This window comes from Garra rufa, chromosome 2 (genome assembly GCF_049309525.1).
Source record: "Garra rufa chromosome 2, GarRuf1.0, whole genome shotgun sequence".
NCBI classification, from domain to species: Eukaryota; Metazoa; Chordata; class Actinopteri; order Cypriniformes; family Cyprinidae; genus Garra; species Garra rufa.
Genome location: NC_133362.1, coordinates 37,112,929 through 37,134,661, shown reverse-complemented (window position 1 = coordinate 37,134,661; position 21,733 = coordinate 37,112,929). Strand labels below are relative to the sequence as shown.

The 21,733-nt window shown below is 38.9% G+C and overlaps 1 protein-coding gene across 1 annotated transcript; it reads left to right on the top strand.

Annotated features, from left to right (window-relative positions):
* Window positions 1-26: 26 nt before the first annotated feature.
* socs5b (suppressor of cytokine signaling 5b) lies at window positions 27-20,371 on the top strand. Its single transcript, XM_073834227.1, has 2 exons — window positions 27-278; window positions 12,030-20,371. The coding sequence occupies exons 1-2, from the start codon at window positions 197-199 to the stop codon at window positions 13,736-13,738; spliced, it is 1,791 nt and encodes a 596-aa protein (XP_073690328.1). The 5' UTR covers window positions 27-196; the 3' UTR covers window positions 13,739-20,371.
* The last annotated feature ends 1,362 nt before the right edge of the window (window positions 20,372-21,733 follow it).

Sequence of the window (21,733 nt, the reverse complement as noted above, 5' to 3'; positions counted from 1 at the left end):
CTTCACGCCTTTGCTCGGCTTGTCAAGCAGCAGAAGCACGGGCTCGGCGGATCGGAGATCTGGCCTCGGATTGTGCTGCCATTCCAAGCAACCAGAACGATGTGGGATTCAGTTGTTCTTCCGCTTTCCACAAGCCAACCTCAGGAATGAGCACTTCTGCTCCCTCGCTCGTGTTTTATTCGCCAGGGCTGAGCGTATGTGGGACAGTAGCGAGTCTAACAGCTTTAACAGCCTTCAGACAAAAGACGGATGCGAAGTAATACTCACTAGTAGAAGGGGTGAGTACGCCACTTTGGCGATAGCCGCTTTTCTGCGTTGCGCGTTGCGTATTGCAACGCGTTATTCCTAACCGCTTTTATGCGCGATTTAATGTAACGGAACGCGAGTGATGTCCCCGCTGCTTTTGCATGTTTCCCCTCCATGAATGTTACAATGTAACATTCCAACATCCTCATGTCTCTCTCTCTCTCTCTCTCTCTCTCTCTCTCTCTCTCTCTCTCTCTCTCTCTCTCTCTCTCTCTCTCTCCACGTTGCTCACCGCACACACTCACCTATTTGTCACTCAAAATACTTTGAAGGAGATTTAATTTTCTAAAAAAAAACACTTCTGAATCTGATACTTATGCGTCCATCTGCGTTCAAGCGCTGTTACGGAATGCATTACGGTATTTTGTGGTTACGCACTGAATGAAGGATAGACAGTACAGGCTGTACATTACTGTATTTAACATTACATTTGCGATTATATAATAAAGACCGACGACTTTGTACAAATATTTGGTTTATGAGCTAGTCAGATGGTTAGGTTTCTTATCGTCAGCTGATATCTGATTTAGTTAGACTAGCGTCTTAGATATAGTCGTTAAAACATGTCTATTAAGATTTTGTTTTGAGGGAATGACTATAAACGTTTCCCCACATTTATAACCATATTTTTGCATTTATTTTAAATGGTCGTTTTGACAGTCGCTTTCTTAAAAAGTAAAATTAAGTAATCCATGTGTCACCTCAGATATCCAAAAAAATAAAAAATGTTAAAAATGACTTTGCCACTCAGAATGAGCTATCATTTCTTAAACTATTACAGTCCGCAAGGTTACGTCGGAGGATTCGCTCTTGCCATAAGCCGTTCCACGTCTTTGTCTCTGAAAGTAATGGTCCACAAATAACTATTCTTTACTTTTTTTCCTTCTTCTTTTTTTCTCCTCTCGAAAGAAAACACACTTCCGCCCCTTAATGTTGTCCAAAAGCCAGGCCACTCATCTGGACCCCATGAGAATAGGCGTGTCGAATTGAGAGAAATTGCAGAGGATATTTTCTGGGTTTAATATGAGGCTGCTTAACAGCGGTAGTCTAACTTTGTCGAGTTTTTCTCTTTAGAGTGAAGCACTTAGGTGTAGTTTAACTTCTTCGTCAGGAGGTCCGGTCTTCTTCAGGTCGTTAATGCGCATAATATGTGACCCTGGACCACAAAACCAGTCATAAGGGTCGTTTTTAATGAATAAGCTATCCATTGATGGTTTGTTAGGATAGGATAATATTTGGCCAGAATACAACGATTTGAAAATCTGGAATCTGAGGGTGCCAAAAAATCTTAATATTGAGAAAATTGCCTTTAAAGTTGTCCAAATGAAGTTCTTAGCAATGCCTATTACTAATCAAAAACGTTTTGATATATTTAATGTAGGAAATTTCCAAAATATCTTCTTGGAACATGATCTTTACTTAACATCCTGATGTTTTTTTTTCTATTGCTACAAATACACCTGTGCTACTTAAGACTGGTGTGGTCCAGGGTCACATATTATAATCTATGCTGTGAATTTTTCTTTTTTAAGCTGTAGTAATTTAAATTTGGATATTGTGCCTTGGAATAGCTTACATTTGCAAGATTACCTATTACATTTTCAGAATGCAGTTTTGATATGAAATTATTTAACACCCTGTATGTACATTTGGTCTTTTTTTTATCTCAGTTTGGAGCAAATGTTACATGTATTAAACTACAGTTCAACTGCATTTAGTTGTGCAAGATGCAGTTGAGGTCAATAGTTTACTTCTCCTTTTTAGAATCTGCTGAAATGTTAATTATTTGACCAAAATAAGAGGAATCATACAAAATGCATGTTATTGTTTAATTAGTGCTGACCTGAGTAAGATATTTCACATTATAGACATTTACACACAGTCCACAAGAGAAAATAATAGTTGAATTTATAAAAGTGACACTGTTCAAAAGTTTCCATACAGTTGATTCTTAATACTGTGTTGTTACCTGAATGATTTTTGTTTAGTGATAGTTGTTCATGAGTCCTTTGTTTGTCCTGAACAGTTAAACTGCCTGCTGTTCTTCAGAAAAGTCCTTCAGGTCCCTCAATTCTTTGGTTTTCCAGCATTTTTGTGTATTTGAACCCTTTCCAACAATGACTGTATGGGTTTGAGATCCATCTTTTCACACTGAGGACAACTGAGGGACTCATATGCAACTATTACAGGAGGTTCAAATGCTCACTAATGCTCAAAGAGCTGGAGGATTGAAAACTTTTTGAATTTGAAGATTGAGTAAATGTAACTTTTTTATTTTGTCTTCTGGGAAACATGTAACTATCTTCTTTAGCTGCCTCTGAAGGGCAGTACTAAAAGGAAAAACATGATATTTAGGCAAAAATCTCCATTATTTTTAAAAGTTTTCACCCCCGGCTCTTAATGCATGTTTTTTTCTTTCTTCTGGATTATCAGTGAGTGTTTGAGCCTTCTGAAATAGTTGCAGCTGAGTCACTCAGTTTCCCTCAGTGTGAAAAGATGGATCTCAAAATCACACAAAAATGCTGGAAAACTGAAGGATTTTTCTGAAGAACAGCAGGCAGTTTAACTGTTCAGGACAAACAAGGGACTCATGAACAACTATCATTAAACAAAACAAACAGCTGTGGATCATTCAGGTAACAACACAGCATTAAGAATCAAGGGGATGTAAACTTTTGAAAGGAGTCACTTTTATAAATTCAACTATTATTTTCTCATGTGGACTATATGGAAACATCTTTGTGAAATATCCTATTCATGTCAGTACTAAATAAAAAATAACATGCATTTTTTGTATAATCCCTTTTATTTTAATAAAATAATGAACATTTTTGCAGATTCTGAAAAGGGGGATGTTTGACCTCAACTGCATGTACAGTCACTGGTCATTTTTATGATTATACTGTTGCTTTCTCCTTTTCTCATTCTTGCTCGCACACCCATTGCAGTGCATTCAAGTAATGCATGTATATAATGTATTATTATTTTCAAAGTAACAATAACATTAATAATCAATGCAATTTTATTTTGGGTCACTTCTTTAGAACGCTCTTGGATCTTCTTTGAAGTCTGATCTGAATAATGAGTACAAAGGGTAGAGGTAGAAGAGCTGCCGAGCTCTTGACACTCATTCGCGCTGGCACTTCATCCTCGCACTCACTCATGACCGGCACCGCCAAATTGAAGTGCCTTTATGCAGGAGAGCTACAAGAGAGGAGTTTCATATCCCAAACTGCTGGTCTGATAATGACATGTGCTTGAGCTCTGGCCTTGTTAATTCTGGGAAGCTCTCATGCTTTTCTGCATTTTCTCATCCGAGAGGGAGCTGGATCAGAGCAGTTTTTGAGAGAAGACAGACTGTCCCTATTTGACTGTCTAATTAGGAGTCTGAAGTAAAGGCTTCTGAAGGGAACTTCCACACGACATGCACGGTCGCAGAAGTGAGAGTTATCCAAGTGCTCTCATCTTTGCGCTCGTTTATTAGTCAAAAGAAGGGCAAGGCATTTGTTTTCTGAGAATGCATTGACATGAAGTGCACCTGTCATGTGATATTAAAAGGAATGAATCACCCCAGAAACTGTAGTTACACTCGGGCCATTTAAAATGTAGGTTAGTTTGTTTATTAATTTCAACTGATTTAGAGAAATTTTGCATTACATTACTTGCTCACCAGTAGATCCTTTGAAGCGAATGGGTGCCGTCAGAATGAGAGTCCAAACAGCTGATAAAAACATCACAATAATCCAAACTTTTGTGAATCCAAAAGCTGCATGTTTGAAAAAAAAAAGAAAGAAAAAAAACGGATCCATTAAGGCATTTTTTACTTGGCCAAAAATCATCATTTTTGGCCAAAAGTCCAAACTCCGTAACGCTTCCTCCAACGTAAAAGTCCATCCACTGTTGTTCTCTAATATCAAACTCCACACAGATATTTGTTTAGACGTTTTTGGACTCTTTTCGCTGGCAAATGATACTTGATTCATGCATTTTTCTCTCCTGATTCAGACAGAATTAGATTTTCAAAGGAGAAAGCAATGTTATGGATAGAAAACTCTACTCTTTTGCCAGAATTGATGGTTTAAAGTTAAAAATGCCATGATGGATTTATTTCTTAAAAACATGCAGCTTTTCATTTCACAAGACGTAGAGTTTTGTAGATTACTTTTGGATTATTGTGATCTTTTCATCAGCTGTCTGAATTTTCTGACGGCACCCATTCACTGCATTGGTGAGCAAATAATGTAATGCTAAACAGTGTTGGTAAGTAATGAGAGTTGTTTAATCAGATCAGATTTTTTTTCAAGTAACTAGTAAAGTAATGCATTTCTTTTTAATTTGCAAGAAAAGTTATTTTTTTCAAATAAGTCATGGCAGTTACTTTTCTTCCCCATTTATTGATTGAAAGCTCTTCTGTCCCCATGTTGGTAGAAATCGATGTTACTTTAGTTCTGGAGTAAATGTGAACATGCATTAATATATCCCACTCGCTAAAAAAAGATTCATTATTCTTAAACATAAATAAAAACAGTGAAATGCAACTTAAAATATGACACAAACCTGCAGTAAATTAAATGTTAAATAAGACAAATATCCTTTATGTATTTATTGCCATTTTATTAACCAGTGTCTGTGCTGCTGACCTTCGATGATCCAATTCAACCTCCTCTACAGACATGAATTTATTTTTCCCTCAGCCTGAGGCTTTTGGTGTGTCAATTTGCCAAAATTAGAACTTAGTACTAATATATTAGTACTTTCTAAATTAAAAACAAACAAGCAAGCACTTCACCGCTTTAAAATGTAATGGAAAAGTAATGTAACCCATACTTTCCATAAAAAGTACAGTAACTAAGTACCGTAATTAGTTACTTTTTCGGGAGTAATGCAATATTGTTTACGCAGAGTTCTACTGTTTAAGGGGAAAAAAATATCTTGATCTGAAACAAATGATTCACAAACCTGCACCGAAGTCCTAAACTAAATCAAATGATTAGCGATCCACCCTCTGAAGTTCCGATCTAAAGCAAAAGATTTGCGAACCCACTCCGAAGTTCAGAATTTAAGATCAAGCCTGGAGCTTGGATTGCGAATCTTTTGATTCAGATCAGGAGTTCAGTATAGGTTTGCAAAGCATTTGTTTCAGATCAGGATTTTAGAGTGATTTCGTGAATTATTTTATTGATTGATTTTTTTCTTGATCAGTAGAAAACTTAATTTTTGCCTTTTTAAAAATAATTTTTTATACATTTATCTATTTTTTAATCATTTGAATTGTTCGAAAAGTGAGATCCTTGTTTGAAGTCCTTGAAAATCAATAAAAGTAATGCTTGTGTGAACCCTGAGCACTAATTAAACATTTCCGTTTCGGTCAATGATTTCGGCCCTCCGAAACTATTAATTTATTCCGAAAATGTATTTTCACTGTTTCGGCTGAATATTTTTGGTTGCTGAAATTTCTGTGCAGCACTATCATTTATTTGCATTCGCTTCATTGCATGGAAAGCAGAAGCATGGACATTTTGGCTAATATCTGCTGTTTCATAGAAGAAAGAAAATAATACAGAGAAAGAAAAAGTTAAACAACAAACTGTTTTTTCAACTATCGCTTGTGAAGAAAGTCTCAGAAATGTTCTTCAAAAGGTTATTTCACCTTTATTGTCCCAGGAACGTTTAGGGAGAGAATACCCTCTCTTGTGCATTCATTCTTGGAAGCCAAAGCTGTTTGTTTTTGTGAAGGTGATTTGCATAGTCAAGGAAAAATTATGCCAACTCCCATGGAAAAATCAACAAGGCTGATGCATCTGATATTGCGGTACTTTAAAGATGTATTTGGAGGTTGAAAGGGCAGAGTTAGAAAATAAGAGCGTGTGAAATGAAAGAATCCATGTCTCATCACGTTGTATATTTGAAGTATGTGAACGTTACTCTGCAGGTGCAATGTTTTTTTTTGGCTGGCGTTCAGCTAAATGTAAAATGCTTGATTTAATGTGTTTGCCAACTTCTCAGCATTTACACTTTTAGTGAAACCCTTATAATTGTTGCTAGACTGAAACTGGATAATTGGATAGCTTAGAGCATTGGTGCTTGAAGCACTGGATCATTGAATAGTTTCAGTCCAAAGCCCTATCTCAGTGTGTCAGTGTTTCTGCAGTCTTATATAACTTTGCATAACTGCATAACATCCCACTGGCATATTTACAATTTTAAAAAAGACTTAACATGTACTAGATAGTTTAGATGCATTGAATAATTTGCCAAATATGTCGAAACATCATCATGATCATACATAATAGCTTTGATAAACTCTTTTGTAGGCTCTGTGATTGCTTGTGCATTCATCCTGGTGGTTTGGTCCCTCTTAATTTCGGGAAAGGTGGTATTGTTTGAAATTACTTCCTGTAGTAAAAGGAAGCAGCACTATAGGGCTGTCACGATACCATAAAAATGACTTGCGATACTGTACCAGCTGAAGTATCGCGATACCAAGTAGTATCACGATACCATGCAGTATTCTGTTCGTTTAAAATTCAATTCTACAAAATGAATCTAAATTTCATAAATAAAAATGTAAATGAAAACAGACAAGATTTTTCTCTGAATACTTCATTAATGTGAATGAATGACTGGCTATTGTTATCCATGAAATCATGTAAACGAAACCCATCTTAGCACCGCACAGAAGCTGCATGGAGTGACATTTAGATGTGGTGTCTATACATGTACACTGTACTTATAATTGCAAAAGTAATGTTATAAGATTAATGTTTAAATACATAACTCTGAATATAGAAATATGTTGGAAAATAATGTAATGTGATGGGAAACTTAAAACATCCAGCAGGTGGCAGCAGTGTTCATGATTGAATCACTCACTGAGTCATTCAAACAATTCTTTCAAAACAGCTGAATCATTCATGGGCGAATCAAATAGGGTTGTGCCGATAGACGATAGTATCGTGTATCGACGATAGTCAAAGATATCGCCTGTTGCTGATGCCTTTGACGATAGTAAGACGATTATTATTATTATTATGCGTCAAAAAGGCACCTAACTTTAGCGATGCAGCGCGGAGAGTCGGTTCTAGGATGCCTCAGAAACTTGCCGCGGTATAAACGTGCAGTGAAAATGGGTAAGAGATTTATTCATCATACAGTGTACATAGATTAAGTGTAGACAGTCATTAGGATAACAGAGGTAGTAAAATGTGGTTTAGGCTGAATTAAATACGATATATGAGAATCCGTCTGTACATAGTAAACATAAACATTCACCTCACTAACATCTGTATGCGTTAACTAGAATTACGATGCGATAAAATGGCGCTAAACATATGCACGTGAATTACACGGGCACCGTTTCTCCACAAATATGAACTGAACTACAACATGAACTGATGACAACAATCAGACATGCAGCGGTAACATTATCGAAATATGACGGGTATAGAAAGATACATTCATTTACATTCATGCACGCACATTTACCGCTCCCTGAAGATAGCAGAGAATGAAACCGAAAGTAAACTTGAACCTATCCAACAGAACTACCGTCAGCGCTCTGTACACGCACAACTTAGTCACATGCACTACCCTTACAAAACGAATAAGGAATTTATTACATATTGACATTTACATATCATTAAATAAATTAGCACGATAGTATGGTGTATCGGCGATCTCACAGGCTGACGATATGACGATATGAAAAATGTGCATATCGCCCAACACTAGAATCAAATGACTGTTTTTATGAATGGCTTAGTGAATCAGAGATTCGCCCAAACCAACTCGGATTCGAACACAAAAACGAAAGTACAACATCTTTATCGTGTCATATTGCTGAACTGCAGCAATCTTGATATGTGTAAGTTAGCAGCTTCTATATTAAAACGTATTAATTTATAATGTTATATGTTGTTATATATATATATATATATAACGATTGATAAGAACCAAGTGCAAAGCCACTATGTTAATGAATGGAATTGCATTCGTGATCGCAAAGATGCTTCCAGAAACGAATTATTACACTTGTTCTAAAAGTGGGCAAATGAATAAAAATACGAAAATACTCTTGTAAAACATTTTGATGTTTAATAAGTGATTCTTGAGCGGCTATTTTTTAAATGGCATTAGACGGTCTGAATATCAGACCCTCACTTCTGATAAACTGCAGCGTGAACAACGACGTGCGCGTGCACCTTCTCATTTCAAACCGAACTGAAGTGTTGGGAAACACTGAATTACACAGCCTGTACTACACAAAGCACAACAGAAGGACATTTTGGCAATCAAGTTGTAATGTTTCTTCTGGCATGCATGTTCAAATGAACGTTTTCAACAGTGTTCCTGCCGTGCATACAACGTATCTTACGGTACTACCGTTTCAAAAATGCAATGGCACCGCGGGTTTTTTTAAACTTTAGTATCGAGATACTGCCGTAGTACCGGTATACCGTGCAACCCTAACCCCTTAAATATGAAACAGCACCTAAAACTAAAAATGTGCACTGTTAATAGACTTTCAATTAAGAACCTATTACAGTTGTGCAGAGCACAGTGAAGGAATGGAATTTGGGCTTTCAAGAGTTTCCAAAGAGCAATTTTAAAGCATGAAATCAGTAGTTGATTTGATGGAGTAATTTGGCTTATGCAATTCAGAGTAGTTAAAAAGGCGAAGTCATAAATGCTGTGCATTACATAACTGCAAATGTGATTGAACAGAATGTTTACACCATGTTAATTGCTATTTGCTACTCATACAAACTCAGTTCTGGAACCTTATACGGAATATTTAATAGGGCAGAATACACCTTCATTCAAAGACTTAACTGACGTAGGCCTTCTCCTGAACAGCAACCCTCACACCATGTCTACAGCGGTGTGAGGCTTTGTCACGTCCAGTGTAGACAGACTTTTGCTGCACGACAACCCTTGCGTCTGGTGTAGACGTGGTGTCAGCCCTTGAGTATTTGGGATTTCTATTGTATTTCTATTTGAGATAAGCAATTGTTGGGGCAGCTGTGGCCTAATGGTTAGAGAGTCGGACTTGTAACCCAAAGGTTGCGGGTTCGAGTCTCAGGTCCAGCAGGGATTGTAGGTGGGGGGAGTGAATTTCCAGTGCTCTCTCGACCCTCAATACAATGACTGAGGGGAGTCTCTTGAGCAAGGCACCGAACCCCCAACTGCTCCCTGGGCAATGGCTGCCCACTGCTCCGGGTGTGTGTTCACGGTGTGTTTACTACTGTGTGTGTGCACTTAGATGGGTTAAATGCAGAGCACAAATTCCTAGTATGGATTCCTTTCCTTTCCTTTCCTTTCCTTTCCTAGTTTGTTCCTTGCTGTTATCTAAAATAAGTTGTTTTATTGAATCTACGGTTAAAAAGTCAAAAGTTTACATACACTTTGTACCTTTGTTCCTTGCTGTTATCTAAAATAAGTTGTTTTATTGAATCTACGGTTAAAAAGTCAAAAGTTTACATACACTTTGTAGAATCTGCAAAATGTTAATTATTTTACCTAAAAAATGTTATTGTTTATTTAGTACTGACCTGAATAAGATGTTTCACATAAAAGACTTTTACATATTGTCCATAAGAGAAAATAATAGTTGAATTTATAAAAAAGATCCTGTTCAAAAGTTTACATACACTTGATTCTTAATATTGTGTTGTTACCTGAATGATCCACAGCTGTGTTTTTTTTTTTTTTTTTTTTGTTTAGTGATAGTTGTTCATGAGTCCCTTGTTTGTCCTGAACAGTAAACTGCCCGCTGTTCTTTAGAAAAATACTTCAGGTCCCACAAATTCTTTGGTTTTTCAGCATTTTTGTGCATTTGAACCCTTTCCAACAATGACTGTATGATTTTGAGATTTATCTCTTCACTCTGAGGAACTGAGGGACTCATATGCAACTATTACAGAAGGTTCAAGCGCTTACTGATGCTCCAGAATGAAACACCATGCATTAAGAGCTGGGGGTAAAAACTTTTGAACAGAAAGATGTAAATATATATATTTTTATTTTGCCTAAATGTCATATTTTTTGCACTTAGTATTGGCCTTCAGAAGCTACAGAAGATACTTACATGTTTCCCTAAAGACAAAATAAGCTACATTTAGCCTGATCTTCAAATTCAATGCACTGCTTTTAATGCATTGTGTTTTTTCTTCTAAAGCATCAGTGAGATTTGAACCTTCTGTAGTAGTTGCATATGAGTCCCTCGGTTGTCCTCAGTGTGAAAAGATGGATCTCAAAATCATACATTGATTGCTGGAAAGGGTTCAAATACACAAAAATTATGAAAAACCAAAAAATTTGTCGGACCTGAAGGATTTTTCTGAGGAACACCGGGCAGTTTAACTGTTCAGGTTAAACAAGGGACTTATGAACAACTATCACTAAATAAAAAATCACAGCTGTGGATCAATAAGGTATTTATGTGAAATCTTATTTAGGTCAGTACTAATTTAAAAAAAAAAAGCATGCGTTTAGCATGATCCCTCTTATTTTGATAAAATAATAACATTTTGCAGATTCTACAAGGTGTATGTAAACTTTTGGCGTCAACTGTATTTGATTTTAAATTTTAAATTCATTAAATTGTATTTATAAATGGGCCACCTTGCTCTTGTTCACCTTACTCACCATTTGGCATTTAAAACCTTTTATTGATCGACCACTATTTGCGAGCACCTTTCTGAATCAGTAGATGACCAATGGCCAGAATAAGACTAGATTTTCTCTGCTCATCTTTGTGGTATAATTAATGTGCCCAATTACAGAGTCTATACACAGAGATAAATGTTTTATTGTGGTGCTTCATACCATGCAGCGTTGTGTGCTGGTATGACTTGGATATGATAATAATCTCCCATAGAATCCAGCCTGTCCAGATCTTTTTGGAGTTGCTGGAGGACTTTTTGTAAGCTCATGAGATCGCCTGTTCAAATATTAAGTTCTCCCTCTCCTTAATTCATATGTATTATCCTGGCATTAGACTAGTCAACCATATATTTTGCTCTGTGAAGATGATACGTTTGGTCTCCTCTTATAATGAGGAGATCTGAGCGTGATCTGTCGGTGGCCTCAATTTAGCATAATTTGTGCAGTACAACCACAGTGTTTTAAACAAGATCAGCACTTTTTCTTCCTGAAAAAGGGAACAGAAACCACCCCTCAGACAGACTTTTTTTTTTGACTGTCTGCATGTTCTGTCTGTGCTCCCCCTATCCACACTCCATTGTGCATTTGAGTGTGTATGTATATAAATGCGCATGTGTGTCTGTCTGCTGCCATGACAGTGAAAGTTCTTGGTCAGGTCCAGACTGGCTCAGTAATACAGTACATACCAGCAGATCAGCTGGGAGCAGATCCCTTAGTTCATTTATAGCCATGGCCTTGTGTCGATGCATGTCTGCCTGGCAACTCTGTGCTAACTGTACAACTCCTGCACCCACCCAACATATGCATACACTTTGTGTATAAAATTGTGCACATAAATTAAACATGTTTTAATGCTGCTTTATCTGTCTAACATGTTTCACATTCCATTTTGTCAAACTACCATCTTAACACATCGCCCTACAGTTTACAGTTTGAAATAACATACTAACACAACGCCTAACATCTCCCGTCCAGTGTATACCAAAATAAAGTCACCATTTCACTGATTTATGATCAGTGACAAGATTTTAATTGCTAATTCTTTGTTTCCCCAATAGGTCGTGGTCTCCATTCTATGGAGAAAGTGGGCAAGATGTGGGGTAACCTCAGGAGTCGATGCCAAGCCCTCTTCCATAACGATGGCTCAGAGTCCCATCTGTGTAGCCAGGATTTAGATTGTGTCCACTGTGTGGTGGACTTGGGCAGGGGAGCACATGCAGAACCCTATGAAACTAGGTCTTCCACACCCTCACGGAACTTGTCACCACTCACACTGGTTACTGGAGGACGCAGAGGCCATAACTGTGTGGCAGACATTCCCCAGATAGTAGAAATCTCCATTGACAAAGAGAGCGAGGATGCACGTAGGGGTCCCCTTGTTCGCAGGGACTCCTACTCCCGGCACGCTCCCTGGGGAGGTAAAAAGAAACATTCTTGCTCAACTAAAACACAAAGCTCACTCGAGGCTGACAGGCGAACGGGACGCTCAAGAGGAAGTACAGCAAGGAGGGAGCGTCGCTACGGAGTTAGCTCTATCCAGGAGATTAATGATTCTGTAGGAGCTGGCAGCAGTGGCCGCAGCCTTAGCACCCGTTCTTTACGACAGCGACTTCGGGACACCGTAGGCTTGTGCCTTCCTCTCCCCACACACCGCCGCTCTCAGTCGGCCAAAGGCCAGGTGTCCTCCAAACGTAAGATCCACCTGACTGAACTGATGCTCGAAACATGCCCGTTCCCACCCGGTTCGGATCTAGCCAACAAGTGGCACCTAATTAAGCAACATACAGCGCCAGTAAGTCCTCATTCCTCAACTGCTCTTTTGGACGCATTTGATTCAACACATCCGTCCCCTGAGGACGAGGAGGAGAGGCTGCGTGAACGGCGAAGACTTAGCATAGAGGAAGGAGTCGATCCCCCTCCAAATGCGCAGATCCATACGCTGGAGGCAACTTCACAAAACTCTTCCCTCTATAAACTAGGACCAAAGATGGCTCCTGGTGTTGGGGAAGGACTTGGGGAAGGGAGAAGCCTGGGAACAGTCTCCTCCATTTCTGGAGGGTTATCTGGGATTGCCGCACAGGTTGCAGTGAGTATGGCAGTGCCATCCCACACTGTTGACTGTGATTCTGAGGAGGACTCGACTACTCTTTGCTTACAGACTCGGAGGCCCAAGCAGAGGCATGCTTCTGGGGACACTCATTGCTCCAGACAGCCAGGGCCTTGGAAGGTGCACACACAGATTGACTATATCCATTGTTTGGTGCCTGACCTACAGGCCATAACTGCACTTCCTTGTTATTGGGGGGTGATGGACCGGTACCAAGCAGAAGCACTGCTGGACGGACGACCCGAGGGCACCTTCCTGTTACGTGACTCCGCACAGGAAGACTACTTATTTTCCGTTAGTTTTCGGCGCTACAATCGTTCGCTGCATGCACGCATTGAACAATGGAATCACAACTTCAGCTTCGATGCGCATGACCCCTGCGTTTTCCACTCTTCCACAGTAACAGGCCTGCTGGAGCACTATAAAGACCCCAGTGCCTGTATGTTCTTTGAGCCCCTGCTCACTGCTCCCTTACACCGGACTTTCCCTTTCAGCCTTCAGCACCTGGCACGAGCTGCCATCTGCAGACACACCACCTACGATGGCATTGGTGCCCTGCCACTGCCTCCAACCATGCAGGACTTCCTGAAGGAGTATCACTACAAACAGAAAGTCCGTGTGCGCTGGCTAGAGAGAGAGCCACCGCTCAAGGTCAAATGAGGTCTGGCTTTGTGCCCGAGAGAGGCTGGAGTGTGGGCAAGAGCTTTGCTGCCAGAGGAGTATGTGGCTCATATTATCCATTATACAGCTGGCTTCAGACACAGCAACAGAGGATGTTATGAACTTGCAGCAGTTTTTTTCGGTTAATACTACACATGGAATGCATACATATGTTTCAGTGCAGTACATTCTGTCAAGCTTATGTGCTGAAGTGTCGAGCATGCTGGGATTGAGATGGTCTTATTCTCTCTGCTCTTTTTCCTATGACCTGATATCCTTTGGATCTCCACTAGCATAGCCGCATGCTCTTGCATTCCATCTTCTAGTGTTTTACACTGTTTCAAGCAGTGTTGTCACATTAACTAGCCTCTTTTGTCAGGCAAAATGGATGACATCTACAGAAGCTTAGTCCGGTGATTAAAATATAAACAAATAATCTTGGAAGTCTTCATACCTGACTCTCTAAAATTGATGTTAAATATCTAGTCACGTAAACTATATGCCTATTTGCTAAGTCATGGCTAATGTATCAGCAATACCTTCGAGATACTTTACAGTGACCTCCTACAAGTGTCAAGTTCCCTGAGGCAGCACTTGTTAAGCCTTGTGTACATGGACAGGATCACAGTTATACACGCACCTCTCAGCACTAAGCATGCTTTATTTTTAAATTCGAGGCAGACAGAAGTGAAAGGCATGAATTAATTGCGGGGTGGAGGGAGCACGGTGCACCATGTGCCATATGATAGAGAGGACAGATTATTTAAAACTAACCCCTCACGTAGTGTCATATGCCAGCATAATCGTTGTTTTAAACAATCTATTTTACTATTTTCTATTTTTATCGGTGACCGTCTAAAATGACGTATGGCACTTTAATTGTTGTTTGTGTACCGCACAATGACTTAGACTCAAGTACATGCATATAAACAGATTATATTGTTTGTCTGTGTGTTTTTTATGGACCTTATTCATAGGATGTCAATTTATCCCCCATATTCTCCGCATGAGTCACCCGAGGTTTATGTTCGTGTCAAGTGTCTCTTACCTTGCCTGTGCATATGGTATGTACTCGAGGCGATATTTTAGCTAACATGGTTATATATGCAACAGCCGAAGTGGACAGACAAAGTCCTCTGTAAAACTTGTATAGATACCTCTAAGGTTGTTTTCACTTTAGATATTGTTGGAGAACAGACAGATGCCATCACTGCGTATATATTTAATGTTTATTGGATTGATGTCCAGTTGTGTTATAAAGTGTGATTGGTTCCACTTGATAATGTTGCACTTTTATTCATTATGAAGCATGCAGCTATGCTTCCCTCATCATAATTGTGTGCACTAGGGGTTAAGATTTCCTGAACACTGTAAAGATATAGTTATAAAACTCTATACTTTTGATCTGCTTGGTCTTACACAAAAATTCAATCCAAGTGAATAAAATCATGCTAATATTTTCAGCATTTTTAAGGTCCAAGCAGATGTCAAACCATAAATAATATTTAAAACTGGTACATTTGCAGTATTTGGATGTTTAATGATCAGTGACCAAAGGTGTGCTGCATCTCCTAGGTTGTTATTGTGAATGAAAAATCTTCCATGTCTTTTGATTTATTTATATTGAGCTCAATGACTTAATTATAGTGTCCAGTTTTCTGGCAGAGTAGCGCCCATTTTGAAGCCATTTATTTGAACCGCAATTAAGTCCGCAATTAAACTCTTTCAGAATACACCTCGGTTGTCACCGAAAGGAAGTCATTTAGTTAATTTTAGAAAAAAAAAATTTCACTCTATTTTTCCGCTCGAATGACCTGAATAAATACGCAAAACAACCATCTTTAAATTTCTTCCGCCCTGCACACTGTATGCTTTGTATACAGGCTCACTTTGTCAACTGTGTAGCGGTACACGTCAGATGATGTCATCTGCTTTCAAGACTTCAGCTTTGAGAATAATATGCCTTTCATTGAATTTACAGACAAAATATGAGCGCTTGGTCACAGCAGGCAGTTTCACAACCTCTCCCCGATCCATACATACGATCCAAACCAGCCTGGTTTTAGTTGCTCTTCCAGGGTTTAGGCTGGGAGACCAGATAGACTAATTGAAGACCAGCTTATGCTGGTTTAAATAGTAAAATTGACAATACAAAAACAATTGACTATGGCATTACAATGTTTTTTTTTAGGATATGGTAGCATGGTATTTTCATGGGATTTGGACATGTACCATTGTAGTGCCATGTTTTTAGAGCATGTACCATGGTTCTTCTATGGTTCTTCTAAGTACGCACTGTAACCTGGTACAACCAAAGTACGTTTTTGTAAAGAACATGCACATAATGCTAATCCAAGGACATTTTTCCCTTACACTCTTGAAAAGGTTCTTTATTGGCAGCCCTGTTAAAAAAAAAAAACAGCATATGCTGGTTAGGTAGGTTATGAAGCATGGATGCTGATTTAAGCTGGTTTTTAACTGGTTATGAGCTGGTTTAAGCTTGTTCTTAGCTGGTCATGTACTAGTCCTAAGCAACTACACTCTTAAAAATAATGGTGCTTTACGATGCCATAGAAGAACCTTATTTTTGTCTAAATGGTTCCATAAAAAAACCTTTAATACACGAAGAACCTTTCTGTTTCACTAAATGTTCTTTGTGGGAAAATAATGTTCTTCAGATTCTAAAAAGGTACGAAAGAGATGGTTATTTAAAGAACCTGTGGAACCAAAAATGGCTCTTCTATGGCATCGCTGTGAAGAACCTTTTAAAGCACCTGTATTTTTAAAAGTGTAGCTCCTGCTCAGGACCAGTTTATGACCAGCTCAAACCAGCATCCATGCTTCAAAACCTACCTAACCAGCAAATGCTGTTTTTTTTCAACAGAGAGCAATGGTTCTACACTCTTAAAAATAAAGGTGCTTCAAAAGGTTCTTCAAGAACCTCCATAGAAGAACCATTTTTGGTTTCACAAAGAACCATTCAGTCAAAGAACCATTTCTTGCTTACATTTTATAATCTGAAGAATCTTATTTGCCACAAAGAACCTTTGGTGAAACAGAAAGGTTCTTCAGATGTTAAAGGTTATTTATGGAACCATTTAGACAAAAAGGTTCTTCTATGGCATCGTGAAGCACCTTTATTTTTAAGAGTGTATGAAGAACCTTGAACATCCATGGAACCTTGCAAATGCACAAAAGGTTCTTTATAGTCTATAGAAAGTATGGTTCTTTTAGAAACTGTTCACTGAATGGTTCTTTGGGGAACCAAAATTGGTTCTTCTATGGCATCACTGCAAAACCACCCTGTTGGAACCTTTATTTGTTAAGAGTGTATAAAAAGCTCAACGATGCTGAAGGCGTTCAGCAGAAATTCGTGATGCTCTTTCCTGTTCCTGGAATGAGTTCAAATGATGCAAGCCGCTGCATTTATGACGGAAAGCTTCATTTTCAAGGGTGTTGGTTTGAGGGCTGTTAAACGCTTAGCGATAGCCTGGTCCTCGCTAAATCCTTTGGATTTTTTTTTAAACACTGAGGCATACTCATGCAATCATTTGGGACTTTGTATGCCACTGCACAGTGAGTGAGTCTCTCCTGGCAGAGTTACACCCTGCCCTGCCTTACAGGCACTAATCACAGGCTAAATTTAATATGCTAGCCTCTAAATTTACCACCTGCTAAAAGGACCACTCTGTGTTTCTTGATGGGTGCTGTGAAAATAGAGAAGAGAGGGACTTTTTGCTCTAATTTTTCCTCTTCCTCCCCGGTCTGACCACATCCTCAGCATCACCCTCTTTCTTGGATATGTAGTGCTGAAAGCAGCAAGCGTGTTGTTTGTCTAGTCTGGACACTAGCTAAAGTTAGCATTAGCAAGAGGCTAACACACACAGTGCTCCATTGAGGAACGTGCGAGGAATGGGAAACCGCAGTCGTTATTTAGTTAATAGTTTAGAGAAAGTATTATGAGGGAAGTGTAACTCCCCAAACTAATCCAACACAGTGTTCTCCAGTAACTCAGGCCTGGTTTATTGCTTTTAAAATAGCGCGAGTAAAATAGCAACAGTGGGACTGCAGAAGTCAACAAAGATTACAGTGAGGAGTCTTGTTTGGAGACTTTTATGAGCTGTGTCTTGTGCTTATGGCCTGGGGATGCTTTGTCCTTGTTTTCATGGTTAACAACTTGATCATTTTGAAAACGCTTCTCTATATAGAGGAGTCTGATGTTCTTTCTGCCCTTTTTCCCTATGGGAAGTTTCTTTATGTCAGCCACTGTAGCACATACTGACCACATGACCATGTCAAATACACCCTGCTTGCAAACTAGCCAGTGACAAAAAACCGCTTGATTCATGCATGCATACTCATGTACCCATAAATGTTAAATGTTGAGATGTACCAGTGAATTATTGAGTGGACTTTATGCTACAGATTGTGGCAGGGCAGCAATTGATCTTGAACTTACTAATCCTTCTGTTTAGATCATAACTCTTTTAGCTCTACTTTAGTGCCAACGTGTTAAGCTCTGGGGCCTCATTTATGAAACGTTTGTGTAATAGAAATCTGGTAATAGCTGAGTAGTGAAAATGAGAATGCTGGAAAAACAATATGGCCATTTATTTATTCATTTAGTCACTTAAAAGTCTTCAGAAAATGAAGTCGGCAAATGTGCTTTTTGCTTGGTTTACATGCAGAAACACTGCCGTGACCATTTTAGCTTTCGTAAATCCCAATTTGTCCCTACGCAGGATCAAATCCATGGACTTTAGGATTAAATCTGAATTTACATGGGTTTTATAAATGAGGCCTCTGATCTTTTCGACTTTGGTGCCAAAATGTGTTGCGAAAGGAGTTGGATAATAGTTTTATGCAAGCAGAGTAGCATTTAACGAATTGTTATTTTTACATAAATTGTATCTCTAATACACATTAAGTGTGATGTAACCATGGTTGCAATCTTATGTCACTTTAATGCTATACGTGCACGCTTGTAGCAGTATGTATGTGGGCGCTGTGGTGACAGGGCTTGACGATGATGGGGGCTAATGGTTGTCATTCTGCCTCCTCGACCGCCTTATACAGTCGTGGCCAAAAGTTTTGAGAATTACATAAATATTGGAAATTGGAAAAGTTTCTGCTTAAGTTTTTATAATAGCAATTTGCATATACTCCAGAATGTTATGAAGAGTGATCAGATGAATTGCATAGTCCTTCTTTGCAATTAAAATTAACTTAATCCCGAAAAAAACTTTCCACTGCATTAAGAAGGCTTCAGGGCGTCCAAGAAAGTCCAGCAAGCGCCAGGATGGTCTCCTAAAGAGGATTCAGCTGCGGGATCGGAGTGCCACCAGTGCAGAGCTTGCTCAGGAATGGCAGCAGGCAGGTGTGAGCGCATCTGCACGCACAGTGAAGCCAAGACTTTTAGAAGATGGCCTGGTGTCAAGAAGGGCAGCAAAGAAGCCACTTCTCTCCAAAAAAAAAAAAACATCAGGGACAGATTGGTCTTCTGCAAAAAGTATGGCATGGACTGCTGAGGATTGGGGCAAAGTCATATTCTCCGATGAAGCCTCTTTCCGATTGTTTAAGGCATCTGGAAAAAGTCTTGTCCGGAGAAGAAAAGGTGAGCGCTACCATCAGTCCTGTGTCATGCCAACAGTAAAGCATCCTGAGACCATTCATGTGTGGGTTTGCTTCTCATCCAAGGGAGTGGGCTCACTCACAATTTTGCCCAAAAACACAGCCATGAATAAAGAATGGTACCAAAACACCCTCCAACAGCAACTTCTTCCAACAATCCAACAACAGTTTGGTGAAGAACAATGCATTTTCCAGCACGATGGAGCACCGTGCCATAAGGCAAAAGTGATAACCAAGTGGCTCGGGGACCAAAACGTTGACATTTTGGGTCCATGGCCTGGAAACTCCCCAGATCTTAAAACTTGTGGTCAATCCTCAAGAGGTGGGTGGACAAACAAAAACCCACTAATTCTGACAAACTCCAAGAAGTGATTATGAAAGAATGGGTTGCTATCAGTCAGGATTTGGCCCAGAAGTTGATTGAGAGCATGCCCAGTCGAATTGCAGAGGTCCTGAAAAAGAAGGGCCAACACTGCAAATACTGACTCTTTGCATAAATGTCATGTAATTATCGATAAGCCTTTGAAACGTATGAAGTGCTTGTAATTATATTTCAGTACATCACAGAAACAACTGAAACAAAGATCTAAAAGCAGTTTAGCAGCAAACTTTGTGAAAACTAATATTTGTGTCATTCTCAAAACTTTTGGCCACGACTGTACATTCTGACCAATCACAACAGCCTTCTCAGCTGCCACAGACTAACCGATCTCTAATCACACAGTATCACCAAATGTTGTTCTCTGTTCCCTTCAGTTCTTCTCATTTGAACTAATATCTGGATGGAAAAGGTGTATTTAGAAAACAAAGATGTTCGCATTTTAGTTTTTGTGTTTCGTTTGTCCTCTGAATCTTTTCTTTGACTCTTGTTGTTTTATTCTTTGCATAACCTGTTCATTGTTACAGCCAATGCACTTGTAGATGTCACTCTTGGTGCTTTGTGAATGCTTCATTGTCTTAATATTATTAATAAAATATTGAGTGTATTCCATGCAGTAAATAGATATGATCACAAATTGGTTTCTTTCATCTGGTCATTATTTTGGGTTCATACTTCATATTTGTTACTTTGTGACATTCTTTTACCCTAAAGGTATAGTTCACCCAAATTTTTTTTTTTTTTATGATTTACTCACCCTCTTAAGCCATCTTAGGTGTATATGACTTTCTTCTTTTAGACAAAACAGTAAGACCAACAATTATTCACACACCAGATATAATTTTTGATATTTTTTACTAGTGGATGCAGGACACTATAGTATATTTATGTAATCGAGGATCGCAAAATAAAGTAAACTGACATTTTACCCAAAAATTATTGATAAAGTGAACTACCAGTAAAATTGATTAAAAAATCCCTGCTGAAAAAAACATAGCTGGTGAGCAGGCTGGTTTTAGATGGGTTTTGGCCACATTCGTAGCCTGGTCAGACTGGGAGACCAGCTAAAACCAGCTACTTCCAGCCTAAACCAGCTAAGGCCTAGGATGGTTCAGCAGGGATTTGGGACCAAAAATTATTCAGACACTGTGATCTGACTGTGTTTTACTTTAATTGCTAATGCAACCTTTTTACACCCCCTGAACAAAATTAAGCATTGCTAGGTAATTGGACAACAAAAGATTAATAGTTGTGTAGATATTGTCATACTAACAGTTCCAAACCATTCCTAATCCATTACATACCTTTGTATCTAAGTTTTCTGACATTATCAAGATTAATTAGATAGTTCTGACACAGTTTAACTCTGAGTTTTTGTCATATTTTATTACCATTTTCTAAACTATAGCGAATAAACTGTGATAATGTAAGAGATGTTGAAGGTGTCTTTTGGCTACTTACACACTGCAGCTAAATTCGGTTGTCAGTTCACCTTTTACTCCTTGAGCGTGTTCTGTACACATAATTCACTAAAATACAGGAGTTACAACTGCATTTACTCCCGAAAAATTCAGGTAGTGACAACCGCATTTAGAGAAATTCTATGCAGTGTGTACGGAACTGAACTGAACAACTAGCCTAGTTGTTAATGACGTATTTAAACACACATCAGTAATGTGTCTTCGTCTCAGGGGCGTAGCATCTGGGTATGCAGGTGCATATGGGCCCAGGCAGATTGGGGACCGTGAGTCGAGGGGGAACTTTTAGGGAACAAATAGAGTCCTGCACGGGCCCGAGACGCTTTTGTCTCAAGATGCACACCAGTAATGTTTTTTTCGAAGCATGTTTATAAAAATTACTTAAATGTTCTAATTGAACTATGGCCTAATCCTGGCTTAGTCTAAGCCCTGTCTGTGAAACCGGGCCTTGATGTATTTCACAATATTAATTTAAACATTTAAATTAATCACATCCAATCGTTTGAG

What these genes read in the sequence shown, in the direction of transcription:
- socs5b (XM_073834227.1), top strand. Translation starts at nt 197, where the DNA reads ATGTGGGACAGTAGCGAGTCTAACAGCTTTAACAGCCTTCAGACAAAA. An exon ending in AATACTCACTAGTAGAAGGG is followed by an intron (nt 279 to 12,029) that starts GTGAGTACGCCA and finishes TTTCCCCAATAG; the next exon opens with GTCGTGGTCTCCATTCTATG.